This window comes from Ursus maritimus, unplaced genomic scaffold, assembly GCF_017311325.1.
Source record: "Ursus maritimus isolate PB19 unplaced genomic scaffold, ASM1731132v1 scaffold_19, whole genome shotgun sequence".
NCBI classification, from domain to species: domain Eukaryota; kingdom Metazoa; phylum Chordata; class Mammalia; order Carnivora; family Ursidae; genus Ursus; species Ursus maritimus.
The window spans coordinates 23,346,158-23,365,859 of record NW_024424341.1 but is presented as its reverse complement, the minus strand read 5'-3'; the positions used below and the strand labels follow the sequence as shown (position 1 = coordinate 23,365,859).

The following is a 19,702-nucleotide window of genomic DNA, read 5'->3' as shown; positions in this document are numbered from 1 at the left end:
TGTCTGGACTATAAAAACTATTCTGAGAGCCTGGAGAGACTGTGCTGCACAGGCAAATCGCTCATGTCAGACGCTGAAGCAGGATGTCGGCACGAAGCAAACCTCTCTCTGCCATCTACCTAGTTTCACTTCGGTCTGAGGAAACGCAAAACGCAGGCAGCTGAGCACATAAGAATTCCAACTTGCTTAAAGCAAAAGGAAGTTTCATTGGTATCACCACGGCTGCACGAGATGAGCTCTGGTTTACTAATTTGTTTTAACTAGCTGAGAAGCAAAGTGCGTATCTTCAGACCACATGGAGAGACCCCATTTCTCTGTGATTACCTGAATACACTTATTCCAGGTAACCAGAATAAACCTCTTCTTCTCTCCTTCAAGAGCAAGTGAAACTTTCAAAACAGTATGTGTTGATCTTACCTGGCCCTATGGTCACCTCAGTGGAATGCTTGTTGATAATCTTAATTTTATCACCGAAGCCATTTTTCTCCACAATCTTCACAGCAGCATCAGCCATAGGCTTGAAAACCTGGAAAAGAGAGCCAAAACCCAAGGAAAAATGAGCAATAATTTGAGCAGTAACATCCTAACACACAAGATCAGCAAGATATGTCATGACACAAGCTCTAAGAATTTAAGTAAAAGAGGTCTCCATGACAGAATTTCCTCCGGAATATATAAAATGTACCTCTGTTACCGTATGATACAGGCAAAATATTCCTTTGGGCCGATTTGATCTAAATAAACAAGACCTCATCTTTAGAATTTAAATATTTTGTTCTCCAAATGTGTGTCAGGAAAATGAATACAAAAGGAAAACATTCTGCTGGGTTTAGAGTTAAACCTTATGGGCCAGGCACACTGGGGAGGCAGCGCTTCCCAAGGAGGTTGCACTACCCAGCAAGGATGGCAGGTGTCACTGCCGAGCTACGGGAAGGCAATAGGGGGCCTTGCCTCACTTAACCAGGACCTGGGGCCTGGGGCAGGACAAGTGCTGTCCTCTCCAGAGGAAAGTGAGACTGTTAATGTATTAGTCCTTAAGTCTGAACAGACATCAGTTCAAAACTGCTCCAAATCCCCGCTGGTGGCAGAATACAGCCTGTATTTTATGGTATTCTAGGCCCTCCATAATACAAACCACCTTACTTCCCCAGCCTTACTCCCCTCCCACCCTACCCCCACCCATGACTGAAGCCCCAGCCACCCTTTCATTGTGCGCTAGGCAAGCCTGAGCCTTCCCTGCCCTACCCCCACCTGCCAAAGCAAACCCAACTTTCCAGGGCATCACATATCTCCTCTCCTCCGGGAGTCTTCCTGAACCTTTCACACGTCCCTGAACACAAGCCCCTCCAACTCTTTCTAGCCTGCCCAATTTTAATTGCAAAGCTCCAGCCACAACAGTGCATAAGACGTGCGGATGTGCATGCGGCCACACCCACCCACAGAGTGGACATAGAAAGGGATAAACTGGTCACAACGACAAGATTTCCACTTTTTCTAAGTTCTTTTCTGCATCGTCTATATTTCCTATCAAGAACACATATTTCTTTTATTATGATCAAGGGGGAAATGCTATATACTTCCGTAAAGAATACATATGTGCTTAGCTAGAAAAAGAAATCTTCACAATCTGTTTCAAATTATTTCTAGGATCTGGCTTGATGTTTTTAGATGTAGTTTGAGGAACTCATGCCCTCAGCTCTCACCCATCACCTTCCCTCCACCCCAAAGTATCACAAGCTCATGTCACCCCTCAGCCCTCCTGCCTCTTGATGTCATCACTGATCTCCTCTGCGGACCCTTTGGGCTCTGACATTCACAGTCTCCTCCTCAGCCACCAAGAATTCAAGACCTCACCCAGAACACTTCTTTCTGGAATGGCCCCTGAAATTGACTTCCCAACATCATTCTGTGTACTCCTCTGCCCCTCCAGTCAGTTTGGGGGACTGACCTTCTCCCAATTGGTACACCTGTGTGGTCTACAGGTAATCAACTCTTTCAGGCCAGGTCAAAGAGGTAAGTTAAAGAGGATTTAACCTTATTCTGGCCAATAAACCCAAGGAGAGATTTCCCAGAGATTCCTGGGAAAGTTCTTGTTCTTAAAAAAAAAAGAAAAAAGTGAGGAAAGCAGGACCATGCTTCATTTTCAAAGACTTTACCACAGAAATCACTGCAACTAATACACCTTCCCAAAATATGCCTCACTTTTCAAATGTATTAAAAGAGAAGTTTATAGTCATTGTCTATGATTTCTTGTATTCCATCCACTCCTCAACCCTACTCCCCTGAAAATACCACCTAAAGGAGGTCACCTCTTAGCTACCAACCCGACAGCCATCTCTCAGTCCTCATCCTGCTCAACTTCTATACCCATGCTGTGTAATACAGAGACCACATGCATTTAAATATAAGTTGATTAAAACTGTATGAAATTTAAAAATTCAGTTTCCCATCCCCCAAGTGCTTAGCAGCCGTTATGTGGCTAGGGATCACTATATTGGTCAGCACAGCTATAGAAGACACTCCACATCACAGAAGGTTCTAGTGGACAATGGTGCTCTAGAACACCCATACTTGCTGACCACTCCTTCTTTCCCATGATTCCCATGCAATCAGCCGCCTCTTGGCCTCCATCTCTGCCCTCTAGGGTCTCGCTGTGTCTATCTGAATTTGACTTTACTGGCCACTCCTTTTCCTTCACAGGCACGGGTTCCCAGATTTGCTCTTCTCATTCTACTCTCTCTCCCTGGACAATTTCCTACACTGCCAGCTTCACCTGTCACATCTTTAGCAAATGAGTTGCAAATGCACTTGTACATGCCACTCTCTAAAAGGTCAGAAGTCCAGCTCTAGGGACCAGCAGGTTCTTACCCACTGTTCTGGACCTGTCTTTCGTGTTGGTGTGCAGCTCAGGCAGAGCTGAAAACCACAGGGCAGTCCAGACAGAATGACCACAGGTTCAAAAGTGGTCACTAAAGTAAAAGCTGGGAGGCCACCGTAAGATGTCAAGAGCCAAATAGAAAAGATCTGAGAGTCACAGATCAGAGCAGCAAGAGAGAAATTAGAAATCCAGGTAACTGACATGGGAATATATGAAAAACCCAAAAGCACAGTCCTACCAATTCTGTCAAAAAAACATGTTCTCACCCTGTATCTTTAATTAGCAGTTAACATGTACACTGGCTCCTGCCCTGGGACTTGCCTCTCTTCTACTTCGTACATCCAATATGAAATGCATTATCTTTCCCACAAAGCAAGTATCTTCTTCTGAGCGCCTCTTACCAGTCAATGGCATCACTGCCCCCCAGATATCCACGCTAGAAATCTCACTCTCTCCCATCAAAGCTACCACTGTAGAGTGAGCATCATAATTAGGAATCAAAAGACCAAGTCTCTAGGTCAAGCTCTCCTATTTATTAACTGAGAGATTAAGTCTTTAACCTCTCTGGGTCTTAGTTTCTTCATTTGTAAAGTAAGGATAATAAAATCTACTTAAGGCTAACTAAGGGTACCATCCTAGAACATAGATTTTTTTGTATTTGCTTAAAAATCTTGATGACACTCAAAAAGGCCAAGAAATGACTCAATTTTTTTATGAAGTCCTCAGACAAATGCAGAGACATACACACACCACTCTCAGGACTTCCATGGAAACCTGAAGCCCACTATTCTTATTTCAAATAAGAACTAAGTCAGGATATAGGAGTTTAAAGTCTTTACTGTAGCACTCAGGTCCTTCATAGTTTGGCTTCAATCTACCTTTCTGGGTTTCTACAATGACAAAACATGGTATTCCCTCAGCCTAAAATAATGCCCACCTTTCTAGACCATGGGCACGACAACCACACCGTAGGGATGGTGGGTGGGGCGCTGGAAAGAGTCTCACTGGAATACCCCAGGTGCTACCTTCAGACTTTACATGAGAAAGAAAAACTTCTCTCTTGTTTAAGCCATTGTTATTTTGGGACTTTGTTCTTTGCAACTCAATCACCACACAAACCAAATTAGGAAAAAGTGTTTAAATACATGCCACCCCTTCGCCAAAACTGGGAAGAACATACACCAAAATTTTAACAACGGTTAACTTTGAATTAACACACTATTTTTATTTTACATTTATCATATTTCCTATAATGGGATGCATTACTGACATTATCAGAAAAACAATGTATGTTTAATGTTATATTAAACACCCAATTCTTTCTTTTAAGACTTTATTTATTTGAGAGAGAGAGAGCATGCATGCACAAGTGGGGTTAGGAGCAGAGGGAGAGGCAGACTTCCCACTGGGCAGGGAGCCCGATGTGGGGCTTGATCCCAGGACCCTGAGACCATGATTCAAGCCAAAGGCAGACACTTAACTGACTGAGCCACCCAGGTGCCCCTAAAAACCCAATTTTTGACAAACATAATAAGATAGTTGGTTCTGTGGGGACATTTAAGCTAGCAGATCTCAACCTTGGGGCAGAGTCAAAACTCCCAATGCCCAGGCCCCATCCCAGAATAATTAAATTAAAACTGGGGGGCAGGGGGCAGTTAGGCATCAGTATTTTTTGAAGCTATTTAGTGATTCTGACATGCAGCCAAGGCTGAGAACCGCTGTTTTCTGAGGAGAAAATGAGCCCCTAGAGGAAGGAATTATGTCTGATTCATCTCCATATTCTTAGAACCTGGCCCTGTGCTTGGCAGAGTGAACACTCCATGAACGCCTGTGAACAAACAGATAGGCAAGGTGCATGAGGGACTTCCCACACCAGACACAGGACACACACCTGAAGAGAGCAGCTCACCTCAATGGCATAGCAGAAGTCAGCCCCTGCCGTGACCGCCATCATTGACAAGAGTCCCGTGCCAGTGCCAATGTCAAGAACCAAGGCCTTCTGTCCTCTGTCCTTCACCCTGCTCACAGCAGCCCGGATACCTTGGTAATATTTTATATTCTAAGAGAAAGGAGAAAACAGCTGTCATTTCATACCAGTTACTATAAATAAATGGAAAGGTATTTTGTGAAGTTTGGGACTCATGGCTGGCAGCAACAGTATAAGTCATGATCCTGTGACCTTCTGGCCTTTCAAGGAAAAGCACAGGCTAGGTGGGCCGGGCAGGCCTTGCAAGACTCCAAGAGCACGGGGTCAGCCTCTTGTCCTTTATTTGGCGACTGTCCCTCCCCTCCACACCCACTCCTCTTCTGTACTCTGCTTTGAGGGGCTGGGGCTCTGTCAACCACATTCTCCTTTGCCAGCTATTCGGTATGGACAAAAGGGAAACTAGAGGGTGAACGGCAGGGGGCAGAAAACTTGTTCCTTCCCAAATGGCTGCTCCTTTCATCAGTGTCCTCCCCGAACGGGCAGCCGACTCCAGCGCCAGCTCCTCTCCGCCCTCTCCTCACCAGCCGCCTCGGGCCCCTCAGGTGGCAGCAGGACTCCAGCACCTGTCCCTCTCAGAGAGTTGGGCACCAGTTCCACAGGACCTCTTCTCCACAGCTTCCGGGCTCAAGAATCCCACTCTTCTGGTTCCTCATCCCTAGGCAAGGGAGCTGCTTCCTGCAATTACTACCACTACGTAACCTTGGTGCTCCCATTTGCTTCCCATGCCTCCCCTATCTGCGTTACCAATTCCCTCTACTGAAAGAGTAACCTCGTTTTGGGTTTCCTCACTGGACTATAATTCACACAGGTTCCTGGTCTACAAAATAATCCGCTCCTCAGAAAATCATTTCTTTGTTTTTAGTTCAGGTATTTGGTAGCTTAAACAGATACATGTTCTAACTCTAATAGTTTGGCTCAACAGGTACCCTGACCCTTCTGTTGAAAGTAACTAATAATGATGGGGAAAATACTTGCAAATCTTTTTAAATGCACTAATGAGCGGGCAAGTTAGTAAGGAACATTAAGAGGCCAACCACCTGAAAGTGGATTCCCCCCAACGGAGCCTTAAGATGACTGCCCGACTGACACCTTGATCAAGCCTGCCAGGGACCCAAAGCCAGGGAACGCAACGAAGCTGAGCCCAGATTTTGAACCCATGGAAATGGTGAGATAATAACTCTCTTCAGCCATTAAATGTTGGGATAATTTGTTATGCAACAGCACATAACTGACAGAAGACTGGTATCAAAAGGACAATACTCTCTGACCTGAGTGCAATCAAGTTAAAAACCTCAGTAACACAAATATAATTTAAAAAAAAAAGATTTTTGGGGGCGCCTGGGTGGTGCAGTCGTTAAGCGTCTGCCTCCGGCTCAGGGCGTGATCCCAGGGTTCTGGGATCGAGCCCCACATCAGGCTCCTCCGCTAGGAGCCTGCTTCTTCCTCTCCCACTCCCCCTGCTTGTGTTCCTCTCTCGCTGGCTGTCTCTGTCAAATAAATAAATAAAATCTTTAAAAAAAAAAAAAGATTTTTGAACACTGAGAAATTATAAAAACACAGGTAAAAAACTAAATCAGAAAGAGTTAGAAAATATCTAGAACTGAATTTTTAAAAATTACATATCAAAACTCAGGGAATAGCTAAAAGCAATGTTTGGAGAGAAATATATTAGAAAAGATAAGGTAAGCATCCACCTCAAAAAATTAGAGGACTGCAACATAACTGCCAAATCAGCAAATGAATGAAAATGATAAAACACAAAAATTAATGAACTAGAGAATATAGAGATCTTACAGGATTTTTAAATAAAAGTTATTTCAAAAATCTACTGAAATTGATGAACCTCTGATAAGTCCAAAAAAAGGGGGAGGGGTGGGGGAAAAAGAAGTAACCAAAAACTGGGAATAAGGCGGGGAGTGGGGAGGTGGAGCATGATATTGGTAAATACGCTGCAGATATTAGAGATATTAAAGACTATGAAGAACTTTTAGCAAATAAATTTTTTAAAAATCGGACAAAGTGGACTTCATACTGGAAATTCTATCCAACACGCTAGAGCAAGAAAAAAAAATGAAATAAGATCTAGAAAAAAATTGTTACTATTCACACATGAAATGTCTGTTAAAACCCAAAATACCTACAAATAATTACATCTAAGTAAACTTAGGAAAATTACATAATTTCAAATCAATAAATAAAAATCAAATGAAATTTTATGCATCAGCAACAGCCTTTAAAACCCTGGCAAAGGGAAGGATTTCTTAAACAAGAGACAAAAAGTACCAGCCAATAAAGGACATCTAAAATAAATCTGACATTAAATTTAAGAATTTGCATTTATCAGATGAAAAAACAACCCACAGGGGCGCCTGGGTGGCTCAGCTGGTTAAGCGTCTGCCTTCCGCCCAGGGCATGATCCCAGGGTCCTGGAATCAAGCCCCGCATCGGGATCCCTGCCTCCCTGGGAGCCTGCTTCTCCCTCTCCCACTCCCCCTGCTTGTGTTCCCTCTCTCGCTGGCTGTCTCCCTCTCTGTCAAATAAATAAATAAAATCTTAATTAAAAAAAATTAAAAAACAAACCAACCCACAAAGACACCTACAATACATGTTAACAAATGATTAGCACCCAAAATATATAAAGAACTCCTATAAACTACCAAGTCATAAAAGAGGAAACATGAAAAGCCAATGAACTAACAAAAAGAACGCAAACTCAGTGGTAGCCAGACAAATACCGACTACAACCATACCGCCAGACTGGTTCATACCTACCAGACTGACAAGAATGTAAAAACTGGCTAATACCAAACACTGGCAAGGATGTGAAAGAACAAGAACTATCATTCACAAGCATCAGAACGTACAATGGCACGACCACTTTGGGAAAGAATCTGACATTACCTAGTAAAGCTGAACAAACTCAACAGGCAGCAACTCCAGTCCTAGGTATACACAACGTGGAGAAAACTGTGCACATGCACCAGGTACAGGTCCTAGAATGTTCTAGCAGCACTACTTAAAACAGCAAGAAGCTAGAAACAACCCCAAAGTCGACCAACAGAATAGGTAAGTAATGATTTATTTATACAACGGAATCTATACAGCACTGAAAATGAATCAACTACAGCTACATGCAAAATGGATGAATCTCAAAAATAATGGTGAGCAAAGAGGCAAGTCAATCAAGTATAAACACAGTATGATTCCATTACATAAAGTTCAAAAACAAGCAAAACTAAGAATTTACTTTTTAATACAGAGTAGGCAGTAAAACTAAAGAAAAGCAAGAGAGTGATTGACAGAAAATTCAAGATGGTGGAAACTTCTGGGGGAAGGAAAGGAATACGATCTAGGAGCACACAAGGGAATTCTAAGTAATGGTAATGTTCTATTTCTTAAGCTGAGTGGTAAGTCTATGAGCATTTATTTTATTATTCTTTTTTAAACCGTGCATACATGTTTTATATTCTTCTGTATGTCTGTCACAATAAAAAAGTTATTTTTTTTTAAAGATTTTATTTATTTATTTGACAGAGATAGAGACAGCCAGCGAGAGAGGGAACACAAGCAGGGGGAGTGGGAGAGGAAGAAGCAGGCTCCCAGCGGAGGAGCCCGATGTGGAGCTCGATCCCACAACACCGGGATCACGCCCTGAGCTGAAGGCAGACGCTCAACCACTGTGCCACCCAGGTGCCCCAAAAAAGTTATTTTAAAGAGGAAGAATTGTACCAGATCTCAAAATAGCAGCACTGAACTCTAAAAGAAAACGGATAGGGATGCCTAGCTGGCTTATTCAGTGGAGCATACGACTCTTGATCTCTGGGTTGTGAGTTCAAGCCCCATGTTAGGTGTAGAAATTACTTAAAAATAAAATATGCAAAAAAAAAATTTAAGAAATTAAAAAATAAAAGAAAATGGATAATGTCAAAATTCTGATGGGAAGTGAATCCAAACTAGAATCCACAGTCAGCCTAAGTCTTAAGTAGGACAGAATAAAGCAGTTTTCAGATTATCAAAGTTTTAAAACTCTCACCTCCCATGTACCTTCTCACAAGAAACTGATGAAGAATGCGCTTCGCCAGAAAGAGAGAGTGAACCACAGAGGAACACCAGTGAGCCAAGAAACAGAGGACTCAATATAAAAAGAGAAGTGAAGGAAATCTGCAGGACATTAAACAAGAATCCCAGGATGACAGATACACAGCAAGTCTGCAGAGCTCCCAGTCTGGATTCAAGCAGGTCAAAACGATTCCAGAGATAATCTCCAAGAAGAGAAAACTGAAAGAATCGCCAATTGTTGGGGGGCCTGGGTGGCTGAGTCGGTTAAGCAGCTGCCTTCAGCTCAGGTCATGATCCCAGGGTCCTGGGATCGAGCCCTGCATCGGGCTCCCTGCTCTGCTGGGAGCCTGCCTCTTCCTCTCCCACTCCCCCTGCTTGTGTTCCCTCTCTCGCTGGCTGTCTCTATCTCTGTCGAATAAATAAATTAAAAAAAAAAAAAAAAAAGGCAAAGTAATCCGAGTATGTCATACAGCTCAGCTATGAATACTGTTTCCACCATTCTAATAAAGTAAACAAATGATTTTAATTAACACAGATTTATATAAGTGCTTACCTCATAACCACCTTTCAGAAGGATATACTAAACAGTGGTACAAAGAGTTTGACTTGCCTACTGAAACACTGAATATTGATTCAGCAAAAATTAAACTGCACTGGGAGGAGGGGGAATGAGCTGGATGGAGGGGCTGAAAGAAAACCCAATTCTCAGCTCTCACAGGGAAGTCAAGAGAATAGCTACTCATATATGGAAGTAAAAATAAAACAAACAGCTCAAAGAGAAACAATGAGGCTGCCTCTGAGGTTAAGCATTAAAAGGTTCTGTCTGAGGGAAATACACACCAGGGGACTGCTATTTTTCACAATAAGCCTTACAGAACTATTTGACTCTTAAAGGAAGTGCATTTATGTCTTGGATAAAATCAGTATGGTATTTTATGTTCTGTGCTTTTTACCACAATAAAAAAAATTTTAAGAAAATCAGTATGGTAATTGTTAGAAATAATCAAACTAGGAAACTGAACAAATATATTAAGTTGGTGGTAAAATGGGGAGCACAGCTGCCTTCCAAACACATTACATCCCCCCAAAGCAGGGGGGTGTGGTTTTCTCTGAATGGCTGTGGGGTAATAGGAGAGTAGAACTGGGAACTGGCCTGGGAGTTTCAGTACAGCAGGAACCGATCACCTGAGAACCCTGGTTAGCACCATCCTCAACAGTAAACCAGGGTCGGCATATCTTCCAATTAATGACACCCATTAAACTAGCTATGACTTTTTCATTACCCAATTCTGAAGCTACCACAGTGAAACTGAAGCCCTCTTAAAAGGCAATTTGGCACTGTCTATCAAGAATCATACCTTTGCGGGTGCTTGGGTGGCTCAACTGGTTAAGCACCTGCCTTCAGCTCAGGTCATGATCCTGGGGTCCAGGGATCAAGCCCTGCATCGGGCTCCCCACTCAGTGGGGAGTCCGCTTCTCCCTCTCTTCCTGCCCCTCCCCCTGCTTGTGCGCAGGTATATGCACGCATGCTCTCTCACAAACAAATAAAATCTTAAGAAAAAAGAATCATACCTATGTTCATAACCTTAGACTACACCAAAAAAGATATTCCGACAAGTAACCACATGAAAAGATGTTTGACATCATTAATTAGAAAAAATGAAAAACACATGATTTAAGGGTTAAATGTACGTTTAACATATGGACCCAGCAATTCCACATACACATATATACCCCAAAGAAATGAAAATGTGTCCACACAAAGACTTGCATGTGAATGTTTACAAATAGGATTACTACGACGGTCAAAACTGAAAACAATCCAAATGCCAATCAACTGGCAAATGGATAAACAAAACGTGGTAAATCTATATAATGGAGTTTTACTTAGCGAAAAATGAATACTAATACATACTCAACATGAACCTCAAAAACATGATGAAGGAAGACAGACACATAAGACCATCTCTCATATAATTTCATTTATATGAAATTTCTAGAAAAGGCAAAGGCAAAACGGCAGTGACAGAAAGCAGATCAGTGGTTGCCTAGGGCTGAGAGTAGGCACCAGGAGTGACTGCCAACAGGCATGAGATAATTTTATGGGATAATGGAAGTGTTCTAAAATAATAACAAAATGTAAGGCATCATGCTAAAGTACAGAGAAATTAGTTTACATTGGCTCTGTACTAAGCAGCAAATTCTTTTTTTTTTTTTTTTAAAGATTTTACTTATTTGACAGAGAGAGACAGCCAACGAGAGAGGGAACACAAGCAGGGGGAGTGGGAGAGGAAGAAGCAGGCTCCCAGCGGAGGAGCCCGATGTGGGGCTCGATCCCAGAACGCCGAGATCATGCCCTGAGCCAAAGGCAGACGCTTAACAACTGCACCACCCAGGAGCCCCCAAGCAGCAAATTCTGACTCCATTTCCTGATAGGGAGAATTGGGGTGGGGGGAGCAGAAATTAAAGGGGTAAATAGTAGAGAGTCAGGAACATTCCTCTAAGGAGTTTGGATTTTACCTTGACAGCAGTGAGAGGCCACCAAGGATGATGCTACACAGATGCTTCTCAGTGTTTTAAGAAGAGGAATCACATAGACTGGTATTCCAGAAAGACCCCTTGGGCTGCTAGGTAGAGAAAGAAAAAGAGAGGCCAACACTAAGTCTGCGCAAGTGGGGTTAAAAGACCCATAGAATTTGATGACAGACTGCCGGTTCAGATGAGGAAAAGGGTGCCATCTTTCAGGCCTGCCTGACTGAACGGATGTCAATGCCCTTTGTCCACATGCCCTGGAAGCTGAGGCAAAAAGGATCCACTTTGCAGATGACACTAAAATCAGAGAGGCTTGCAGACCCAAGAATCCACTAAGAAGCCAAGACCATGAGGCGCCTGGGTGGCTCAGTTGTTAAGTGTCTGCCTTCGGCTCAGCGCCTGATCCCAGGGTCCTGCGATCAAGCCCCAAATTGAGCTCCCGCTCTGCTGGGAGCCTGCTTCTTCCTCTCCCACTCCCCCTGCTTGTGTTCCCTCTCTCGCTGGCTGTCTCTCTGTCAAATAAATAAAATCTTCAAAAAAAAAAAAGCCAAGACCATTAAGCTAGAGAAAATTAGTCAAAACCAGGAACAATGTTTGTTCCACATTCTGTAATTCCCCAACAGTCCAGCAAAGGCACTCAGACAGTTGATGAAAATCAGGGAGGCACCCAGCCCCCTTTGGTGTAGCTTACAAACTAATGATGCTTAAAGAGATCGTTTGGTCATGATGTTGCCAAGAATTATGTAGGCTGAGCAGTTAACCAGGGCTGGATGAAGTAGACACCACCACCAACACAGCCTCACGACCAACCCTACCATGTGCCCTCATCTCTCTCCTCACCTGCACTGCTCAGTTCTTAAGTGTGGCCCTGCATCCTTTGCCTTCAAGCCTCCCCATTTCTGAGCCATCCAGATGGAAATGACTAGTCAAGCACTCTTTCTTGTAGACCAGAAAAGCCTGCATTGCTAGCCATCGTAAGACCAGAACTATCACATAATTCAAACAGGAAAGAAAACTCAGATGAAACAACAATGAAAAAAGAAAAAAAAAAAAAGCTGAAATGTCACTGCAATGGAAGCCAAATGAGCTCTACAAAATAGTCTGCAGTGGCCTCTAGAGATCTGATTTTAAAATTACAAACGGACTATACAAGGTAAACCTGTGTAATTAGAGAATTTTTATCTAGAAGAGATCATGGAGATCAGCTAGTATATCCCATTCCTTTTAAATCCTAATAGACAAGATCTAAAAGGTCTCAGGTCTTCTCCAAGGTCACACTCAGGTAAACAGCAGAGCTGGAAGGAGGACCCAGCCTCCTGACTGATTTCCCAACCACGATGCCATAATGCCCTTCTACATTATTCTACCATCATGCCTCTGGAGGGTGGGAATTTTTTTTTTTTTTGGAGGGAAATTTTAACATCGTAACTACAGGTTTCAAACACCACAGCAAGATAACGGTTTCCTTGTACACTTACTCTGTCTTTGTCGTGCAGCATATCAGCATAGGATGATCTAAAATACAATCAAAACAAAAGACAAGTCAGAAACCTCTACTAATACTGATATCCATCAACCTAGGACAGCGCTCACATATATAATGCATTCCTAAATCAGCCAGAACACACATCCAGGCCAGCCCATTTTACTTTTCATTTTTTATTTATTACTGAACAATAACTGACACCCAGTGTTACATCAGTTTCAGGTGTACAACACAGTGATTTGACAATCCTACGCTCAATGCTCACTACAGTTAAGTGTAGTCACCATGTAACATTACTACAATATTATTAACTATATTCCCTCTGCTGTACTTTATATCTCTAATCCAGGCCCGTTTTAAACTACTTTTTTTTTTAAAGATTTTATTTATTTATTCAACAGAGATAGAGACAGCCAGTGAGAGAGGGAACACAGTCAGGGGGAGTGGGAGAGGAAAAAGCAGGCTCATAGCGGAGGAGACTGATGTGGGGCTCGATCCCATAACGCCAGGATCACGCCCTGAGCCGAAGGCAGACGCTTAACCGCTGTGCCACCCAGGCGCCCCCGTTTTAAACTATTTTAATAGAGTTATAAGCTGGCATTCTCCAGTACTGCAGGGAAAAAAAAATCTTAGAGAAAGACATTTATTTTCAGCAAAGAACCTCAGACCTCAGACCTAAAAATGCTCTGGTAGTTACCCCGTCACAGTAACTCCACAGCCACCAGCACACTGACCACGTTATGCCTCACACATTTGTTTTCCTCCAGAACTCAGACTCAATTTGTCTAATACTTTAGAGAATCTTGGGATAATCACAGATGCAGCACTGCAGACAGGAATCAGGAAAAGTATATACCTGCTATGTAAGTGAGGGGCGTCATGCCCAACACTCTCCCTTACGTCATCAGGGAGAACTAAGAGTTCACCAAACTACAGGCTGTTAAAGGGAAGAGAGTTGCTTTTCTGTATTTTGTCACAATAATTCACAAACTTCCAAAATCTCTGGCACGGTCAGGATACACCTCCAGAACTCAGGAGTCCCAGCCCAAAAAATGCTTTCTGAGCTCCAGGTAAGAGCACAGGCTCTTTCACTGAACAGAGGACCTCCCACTTCAGGTCAACATCAGAATCACTGAAGAGTTTTTGTTTTTTTCCAAGTAGGCTCCATCCCCAACCAACATGGGGCCTGAACTCACAACCCTGAGATCAGGAGTCACATGCTCTACTAACTGAGCCAACCAGGCAGCCTGGAGAGCTTATTTTAAATGCAGATTCTCATGATACATGCAAATAGATCCTAATCCAGATAATTGAGCTGGAATCTGGAAATATGCATTTGAACTGGTGCCCCAGGCAAGTGTGACACAGGCAGTTCATACTCTACACTTTCAGGAGCACTGTATTCAAAGAATAGTGCTGTTTTTTTTAATGGCACACCAAGGCTTTTACATGGGAACCCACCTACGAATGCACAGTCGAAATCTAGTTCTGCCTTTCTCTGCCTTTCAAGAGGCATTTCTGGTCCCCATCCTCCCAGCCTCATCACGCACTCTCCCCACCACCTACAGCCATCACTCTCCCAAAACACTACCAGCCCACTCCATTGCTAACATCCAGGATTTCTCTGTCCCAGCTGGACACTCCCTCTTCCAGAGGCACCCCTCCTCTTTTCCATTTTCCAGCCATTCCCTCAGGGTTCTCCTGCCTCCTCTATTCCAGAATTCCTTCTTCAGCCCTCTACCTTTCTCATACCATAACCTTTCTGAGAGCAGGCAATCTCTTCCAGTTTCAATTCTAACAACTGCAAATTGGTTCCAGACCCATGTTTATCTGTCCACTGGCATCTCTACCTGGACGTCCAAACCCAGATACCTAATCTCCATCCCTTTCCTCTTCCCAGCAACACCCATTCCTCCTGTGTTCTCCCTCAGGAATAACAGCTCCATCCATCTCATCATTCTAACCAGAAATCTTGGGTGCTTCTTGAATTCTCTCTCATTCCTTCACTGCATCAGATGAGTTACCAAACTCAAGCTCCCTCAAAACTGTCTCCCTCCTCTCCCCACCTCTACTGCCTCACCTGTGGGGTTGCAATATCACCCAAATGGTTTCCACTCCCTCCATCCCACTTTCCATACTTTCCTCAGTAAATGTTCCGAAATGCAAGCTAATCTTTTTGCTCCCTGTTTAACACCTCAATCACTCAGAAAATAATGTCCATTATCTTTAGAAAGAAGGTAGTATTTTTGATCCCTTATTCTGCACTACACACTGCATTTCACTCACCCATCAAACAACCCTAAAATAAAGATATTATATGAGGAAATGTACATTGTTACATATATAGAGCCATATATTACCATACTGAGGCTCAAGGAAGTTAAGCAGCTTGACCGATGTCAGACTTGAGATGTAGCAGAGCCCACTTACTCTCATGCTCCACTCTGCATTTTGCCACCACCCATCACAACACAACCTTGCCTACCTTTTCAGTATCCTTTCTCACCACAGCCCTGCTCTTGTACCCCATTCCAGTCCCTTTGAACTGCCTGCAACCCCCCCAGAAGAACTCATCTGGAAGGTTACATGTAATCCCTGCTGCTCAGAAAGCAATTTCCCTCCCTCTAGATTTGGGAAATCACTCAAATATCACTTCCCAAGCCAGCTTTCTTGGTGCTTCCATGAACTTTTGTGCCCATATCCACTGGTCTCTCATTGTCATCATTTTTCATATGTCTGTCTCTTACACAAAACTGCATGTCCCTTGAAGATGGGAACCCTATCTTCTTCATTTTGGTATTCACAGTCCTAGCACGGTGCCAGCATGCTGTATGCGCTTAATGACTGCTAAAAAAACAGTAACTCGCTTACACAGTTCTGAAGATTCCATCCATGAAAAATACCCACATTTTTTCACTTTGTCCATTCAAGAGAATTTAACCATATGATAAATGTGTCACCATTTCGGTAGCACAAGTAAATGATCAAATTTCATAAACTCTTCAATTACTGCTGCCGCCGCCACCACCACCACCACCACCACCACCACTACTACTACTGAACCCTGGGTCCTCTTTGCTCCACAGACAGATCCTCCAAGACTCTGATAGGGCTGTTAGAGGATACCTGACTCTCCACACAGAAATGACTTTGTCTAACTCCCACACAAACCTAGCCGGCTAAGCAGACCTGCTCATGACCAACATCTGCCCTGATCAGAAGCACTGGGTAATGCCTAGTCCACATTCAGACTGCATGCCAGGGTTCCCGCTTTGAGATCACGTGCCCCAGCCAGCCACAACCAACTGTGAACACACCCTTGTTACCTTGCAATCTCCTGGTGGTAATCATAGTGCTCATCCTCCTCCAGCCACTCCACAGATCCCGTAGTCGGATTGGCTCGCCCGCAGAAGACTTTCATGGTGCCTGTCAGCTCCTCAGTTTTAGCACAGAAAATAAGCCTTGCCAGCTCACTTCTTGTGGACAGGTCTAATTGTCAGAAATCTGTCCACATCATAATGTCCAAAATGTAGAGAAAAAAATTTTAAAGACAGAAAAAAAAAAAAAAAAAGGGAAAAAAAAATCAAGAAAGAGAAAAAAGTGTCAAAGCCACTGAAAATATTTGTTAATCAGTATTTTCATCTTTCCAGCAAGTTATTTGATTTTACATTCAGCATATAACATCAAAAATTATAATACATAAATTCATAAAGCTATCTGGAAACTTCAGCAGTCCTCAGTGATTCCAACAGGGGTCAAATAAGCCTCACAGGTATATCTGAGTGCAGCCTCAAAGTAAAGGCAGGTGAGAAGAGAAATAAAGCAAAGGGAACAGGAGGCTAACAAAGAGACTGAGGTGGTGGTAAAAGAGTGCCGCCAATACTGCCTCAGGATAGCAAACACTAAATTTAAGGAAAAATACAAAGAGCAATTCAAACTAGGAAAACCTTCATCTAAACAAATAAATCTGAGCTATAAGCAAACACAGATAATCCCAGCAATACATTAAGCCAAAAAATAAGCAAATCACAGCATACATACAGTATGATTACATTTATATAAATTTCTAATTATGCTAAACAAGAACAATATATTCTTCAGGGATTACACTAAAAAGCATAGCAGGGAATGAGGACACTGGTTATCCTTAAGAGGGAAGAGGAAAGGCTGGGATCAGGAGGGCCACACAGGGGACTTCAAAATAGCAGTTTCTTCTATAAATGGGTGGTAGGATTAAAGATGTTCATGATACTGTAATGCTTTATGCCTTACCATTTTTTAATGATTACTTCTTACCTACTCAACATTTAATTTTAATTTTAAGAAATTCTTCATCTAGGGGTGCCTGCCTGGCTCAGTCTTTAGAGTGTGCAACTCTGGATCTCAGCATCATGAGTTTGAGCCCCACAATGGGTATAGAGATTAAAGAAATTTTAAAAATTTGTTTTCAAGATTTTATTTATTTATTTATCAGAGAGAAAGAAAGAGCGCACACATGAACACACACACGCAGATAGGGAGAGGGAAAAACAGACTCCCTGTGAGCAGGGAGCCCGATGCAGGGCTTAATCCCCGGACCCTGGGATCATGACCTGAGCTGCAGGCAGTTGCTTAACCGACTGAGCCACCAAGGCAACACCCCTAAAGAAAATTAAAAAAAAAAAAAAAAAATTCATCTAAAAAATATCCTTCAACTGAATGTCGCCAGATTGATGTTTTGTATGCCCTATTTCCAGAGAGAGCTATCTCTCACTGAAAAATACCACAGCTCAAAGTCTGAAGGCACCTCTCAGCAGGTATGTGCTCTTCCAACACCCTGCCTCTTACCCTCAGAAAACATCAAGTGTTCCACACTTCCCTTCATTTCCTGTTAAACACTGATCCATCTTCAGGAAACCTTAAAAGAATGCCTACTCCGTAGATCCCTAAAATGTCCCCCAGTCACTTTATTAAAGGCCAGAATTGTGGCCTTTCTTTTGAAGTTATCTAGACTAACTAAACACTGAATTCTTTTCTTATTCTTTAAGATTTTATTTACTTAAGAGAGAAAAAAGAGCCCTGCGCAGGTGTGGGGAAGGGGGAGCGGTGCAGGAGAGAGAATCTCAAGCAGACCCGATGCTGAGCTCGGAGTCTGACAGGGCGGCTAGATCTCACAACCCTGAGATCATGACCTGAGCTGAAATCAAGAGTCTGACACTGAAACCGAATGAACCCCCCAGACGCCCCAAACACTTAATTCTTACAAACAAGGGTGGGGAAAAATCTTTTCTGAAAAGACTCAGGCAGTCAGTGAGTGGTCTGGTTCAAAGTAGTCAATTTATCCTTAAGTGAAACTATACTTCTAAAATCTCAGTGTATCCATCCTCTCATCTGGTGACTCTCCAAGTTTCTGGCAACCCCAGTAAGAAATATACTTTACATGAAGACACAATATACACACATAAACTTTTACTAAACAGTATCTAGCCCTCCTGTCAGCAAGACCCTCTGATATATTTTACTCTACTTCATTTTTCTTTTTAAATTGATCATGATCTGGGCCGCCTGGGTGACTCAGCTGGTTAAGCATCTGCCTTCAGCTCAGGTCATGGATCAAGCCCCGTGTCGAGCTCCCTGATCAGTGGAAAACCTGCTTCTCCCCTCCCTCTGCCCTGCTTGTGCTCTCTCTCTCAAACAAAACCTTTAATCAATCAATCATGATCCACTAAACTGATTTCATAATTCATGGGTTGCAACCTATAGGTTAAAAAGCTTTGCTAGAATCAGCTGTGATCATCTCCTATGCCAATTAAAAAAAAAAAAAAAGAGTACAACTGTCAGAATACATAATGTGCTTTAGAAAACTATGTCCAAAAAGTGCTACCGTAAAAACGGCCACATCTGAATGAATGTTCAGGGAAGACTTAAAAGATGGCTAGGATTTAGGTGGGCATCGGAGGGAGAGGGCACTTCAGCAGAATAGAAAGGCACATGCACAGTGAATAAACCAGTTTAGCTGAAGTAAAACTAAACAAGGAGTCAAACATGTCAGTGGGGTACATACTGTGGAGAGTCCTGAAACCCTTATCCTGTGGGCCATGCGGGATCAATTCTGAAGTCATTTAAAGGTTAACAGTGTAGTATTCTAATCTATGGAATTCCCTTTTTGTCTGATTGGAGACATTTTGACACCCCGCCCCCTTCTCCAAAACCCATGAACTCACATGATGGTTTATACGGAGGGAATGGAAATCACCCTGCCAAACTCTAAGTGGATTACCAGTCAGATTTCAGAGCAGGTATTTGGTTCATTCATTCAAAATTTAGTAAAATTTACACAATGCCAGACACTGCCAAACACCACATTAGGGGCTGGAGGACTCCCATAAATAAAAACAGGAATCTTTGTCTTCCAAGAGATCAGATTTTACTGAAGGAGAGACTAAGTATAAACAATCACAGACTGTGGGTACAAGAAAGGAAATATGCAGGACGCTATTAAGAGAATAAAAAGGCTATGGAAAAAGTGAGAGAGGAGGCATTTAAATTGAGACATGCAAGATAAGCCTGGTTAAAAGTCAGAGAAGTGCTTATGTTTCTGGAAACCTTACCCCTACTTTTCCCCTACCCCTATTTTCCCTAAGGGGAAAAAATAACTGCATAAGCAAAAACTGGCAAAAGCCTGAGTGACTGAAGCACTTTGAGCAAAAGTAATAATAGAGTATCGGTGGGCTTCTGCAAATCACACTGGGCCATACTGGCTTCGGAAAGGTGTTTGGAT

The 19,702-nt window shown here is 42.8% G+C and overlaps 1 protein-coding gene across 4 annotated transcripts in view; it reads right to left on the bottom strand.

Moving 5' to 3' along the window:
- PRMT7 (protein arginine methyltransferase 7) overlaps positions 1–19,702 on the bottom strand; it is a 44,344-nt gene that overhangs the window by 24,011 nt on the left and 631 nt on the right. For 3 of the 4 annotated variants that reach the window (XM_040633499.1, XM_040633501.1, XM_040633500.1), the window contains exons 2-5: positions 16,269–16,446; positions 12,935–12,971; positions 4,788–4,937; positions 418–526 (exon numbers count right to left, since the gene is read on the bottom strand). In XM_040633499.1, the coding sequence (XP_040489433.1) occupies positions 418–526; positions 4,788–4,937; positions 12,935–12,971; positions 16,269–16,363 (391 nt within the window). In that variant the 5' untranslated portion in view covers positions 16,364–16,446. Of the gene's footprint in view, positions 1–417; positions 527–4,787; positions 4,938–12,934; positions 12,972–16,268; positions 16,447–19,702 lie in introns of those variants that run through there. The other variant, XM_008702420.2, reaches the window with a different exon arrangement.